General features: G+C 32.6%; 1 protein-coding gene across 3 annotated transcripts in view; it reads left to right on the top strand.

Moving 5' to 3' along the window:
* LOC116164693 (juvenile hormone acid O-methyltransferase-like) overlaps positions 1-3,091 on the top strand; it is a 6,236-nt gene extending 3,145 nt beyond the window's left edge. Inside the window, exons 1-4 of one of the 3 annotated variants that reach the window (XM_031478895.1) lie at positions 663-703; positions 2,009-2,388; positions 2,437-2,717; positions 2,766-3,091. In XM_031478895.1, coding sequence (XP_031334755.1) covers positions 2,015-2,388; positions 2,437-2,717; positions 2,766-2,938 — 828 coding nt within the window. In that variant the 5' untranslated portion in view covers positions 663-703; positions 2,009-2,014 and the 3' untranslated portion in view covers positions 2,939-3,091. Of the gene's footprint in view, positions 1-662; positions 704-1,254; positions 1,321-2,008; positions 2,389-2,436; positions 2,718-2,765 lie in introns of those variants that run through there. The other 2 variants (XM_031478896.1, XM_031478894.1) reach the window with 2 other exon arrangements.

The following is a 3,091-nucleotide window of genomic DNA, read 5'->3' as shown; positions in this document are numbered from 1 at the left end:
TATATTTCAATGTCCTCATTTCGATAAGAAATTTAACCTTTTGAAAACAACACACAAATGGTTTTACAGAATTACAATTAATACCTACTGTTTCTACTACCCTTTACATTACTAGTATTACACCTTTTTTATAGTTGAATAACGGTTTTGTTTTTTAAAATATAGCTAAACTGAAGTACAAACAATAAAATTGAATTCTTTTAACGAAATTGTTTTTTTTCCGTAACACAATTTTTATGAAATGTGCGCCTGATCTGGATTTATATGTACCTACCATGAATTTTTTTATGCGATTTGATCTTGCCAAAGCTGATTTATTGAGCGAAAACCATGATTTTTAGGGAATTTCTCTTTTATATTTTGAATAATCGTAAGTTCAACAAATTTGAAATTTTAGTACCTACGTAAGTGTTAGTTTGCCTTACTAGAAATTAACGTTTCAAGAATTCGTATGGTGCGATAGGTATTCTAAAAGCGCAATGTACGGAAGTTATTAATCAAAAAAATTAGCGATTATGAAGCGATAGTTGGACCCATATTCTTTAAATTTTGATTGGAATGCGTTCTGATAGTGTAATCATTTATTTTGAGTAAACTATTTCATAATGATTACATAAATTTTCGCTTCTATAAATGTATTTCCATACAAAAATCCCATAAATGTGTTAAAAGTGATCGATAACAGTAAGGAATACACTGTCTGGTAAGATTCCTAAGTTGAATAAGCGGTTGGGGTGGAATCGTTGGGTGGATATTCAATGGTTGGGTGAAGGAACTCACTCAACGGTTGAATTCTATTAGGGAATCGCAATCGTATGGCCATGTTTTTTTACCATGCCCTTTTTCCAAATTGAAATGATTAGATAATTTAGACTTGCCATTTGTATGCCAAAAACAATGATTGATGAATAATGGGGGCAGATTAGGAAATGTACTTTTGTAGTGATTTTCAGAAGTATGAAAAAATGATCGAATTTCAACTTAGAACTGACATTTGAGTAGCTTAAGTTTTCTAATGGCCTGAAGTGGGTGAAGATGGAAGGAAAATTGCAATTTTATTTGGTCAAAAGAGTTATTTGGAGAGGTTTAATCGACTTAATCTTGAGTAAAGACTTTGTAAAGAAGTAGAGTAGAGTCATATTCGTCCGTTTAAGTGGACCACTTCAAACAATTAGAGAATTTAGACAACTAGAGTATTTATCAACAGATGTTGAAAAGGAAGAAAAAAGGTTAATGGCAAACTGGGAAACGGTTCAATAAATGTACGTGAAGTGTATATGTGCGTTTTGAAAAAGAGATACCTCGACCATTTACGTGACAGTAAGGAATGTATTAAAATCTACCCTTTTTTATATGAATAACAGTAATTTTATATAAAAGACGGTAAAGAAATATTTTAACCATCGAGTAAAAGACGGTTAACGAGATGGTTAGTGTCTTTTTATCGTCGTGTATAATACAAAACTTTATTGTATAGCATAAGCCATATAAAGTATTATTAAATTTCTGAAAATTCTGTAGGTATTTAATTTAGACGTCAAATTGTGAGCTTATTTTCTCCCGTCGTTTCCATGGGGACAATATTGAATTTTGCTCTGAACTTCATTCTATATTATGCTCCGCTTCTCATTCATAATAAAATGACAGATGTCATTGCAATGCACAATGATATGGCTTTACTTATATAAAGATTTGAATTTAATTTAGTATTACTGCATACGGTACAGCCTATACTCATTCAAACCTACTAAAATGTCAATTTAACATCTGCTATAAAATAAAGTTTTATTTTGTAAACCTACCGTTTCAATGCGCGCTCGTGTTTAATTCAGAGATTGCAACAAAATAAGTGCCCAAATTTCTAAATTTTGGAACGCATTGGTTGCTAAGATCCAATTTCTAAATTAGTGCCATAAGAAATACATTGTCTATCTATATCTATATTGGTTTTCATATGATCTGTGCAATTTTTAAGGTATATTCCAGTAGTAATTCATTGTGATTTCAGGGCAAGATGAATAAACCGGCACTATATTCAAAACATGCAAGTCCTGCTATTTTCGACTATTACCAAAATGTGATGGAAAATTATTTTCCTCTTATTCGACATGGTACCAATGGCACAAGTGACAAGTTTATACTGGACATCGGGTGCGGCCCGGGTGAAACTACACATGACGTTATTCTACCTTATGTGGATAAAGAGATTAACACAATTATCGGTGTTGATATTTCTGCATCAATGATAGATTTTGCACAAAAAACTTATGGAAACGAACGGATTAGGTTTCAGGAGGTCGATGTAGCTGGATCTCTGCCCGAAGAGTTCGTAGAACGCTTCGATTACATAGTCTCCTTTATGGCATTCCATTGGATACCGGATCAAAGGTTTAATTAATTTTCAAAATGAATTTTTAATTAGGTTTGTTATTACAGAAAGTTATATTCCAATATCTTAAAAATGTTAAAACCTAACGGAGGCTTTCTTTCCATATACGTAGCTAAGAGCAAAGTAGTTGATATATATGAAGAAATTTCTAAGAATGCAGAGTATGTCCCTTACATCTCCAAGGCCAAATATAATCCTCCACCGTTTCAAAAGTCAAATGATCCTGAAAAAGAACTCCGTAGCATATTGAACGAAATTGGATTTGAAAATAGTTACTGCAAAATGGAAGAAGTTGGCTTACCTCATAAGACTAGAGAAGACTCGGAAGGTGAGGAATAATATAATTGGATTATTGATAACGTAAAGCAATTTTCAGGATATTTTGTTTCTCTAAGTCCGTATCATGACTACATCCCAAAACATATGCAAAAGAAATTTATTAGTGACCATGTGGATCTACTTGATACAGTGACGGGTGCGAATGGCGAAAAGGAGTATTACGTATCTCACAACCTGTTTTTAACACATGGTAGGAAAGCGAGTAGTTAAAAAGCGATTCAAGGACTACCCTAAAACCATTGCAGGGAGGTTTTTGAGATACCAACATGTTGATGAAGCTGTGTAGCTAACAAAACGTTAAAACTTTTATTACTTTTTATATTATGTTTGCGAGAATAAATATTGCACTGCATACAACCCTTA

The sequence above is a fragment of the Photinus pyralis genome, unplaced genomic scaffold, assembly GCF_008802855.1.
Source record: "Photinus pyralis isolate 1611_PpyrPB1 unplaced genomic scaffold, Ppyr1.3 Ppyr1.4_LG2, whole genome shotgun sequence".
NCBI lineage: Eukaryota > Metazoa > Arthropoda > Insecta > Coleoptera > Lampyridae > Photinus > Photinus pyralis.
This window is presented reverse-complemented; position numbering and strand designations above follow the sequence as displayed.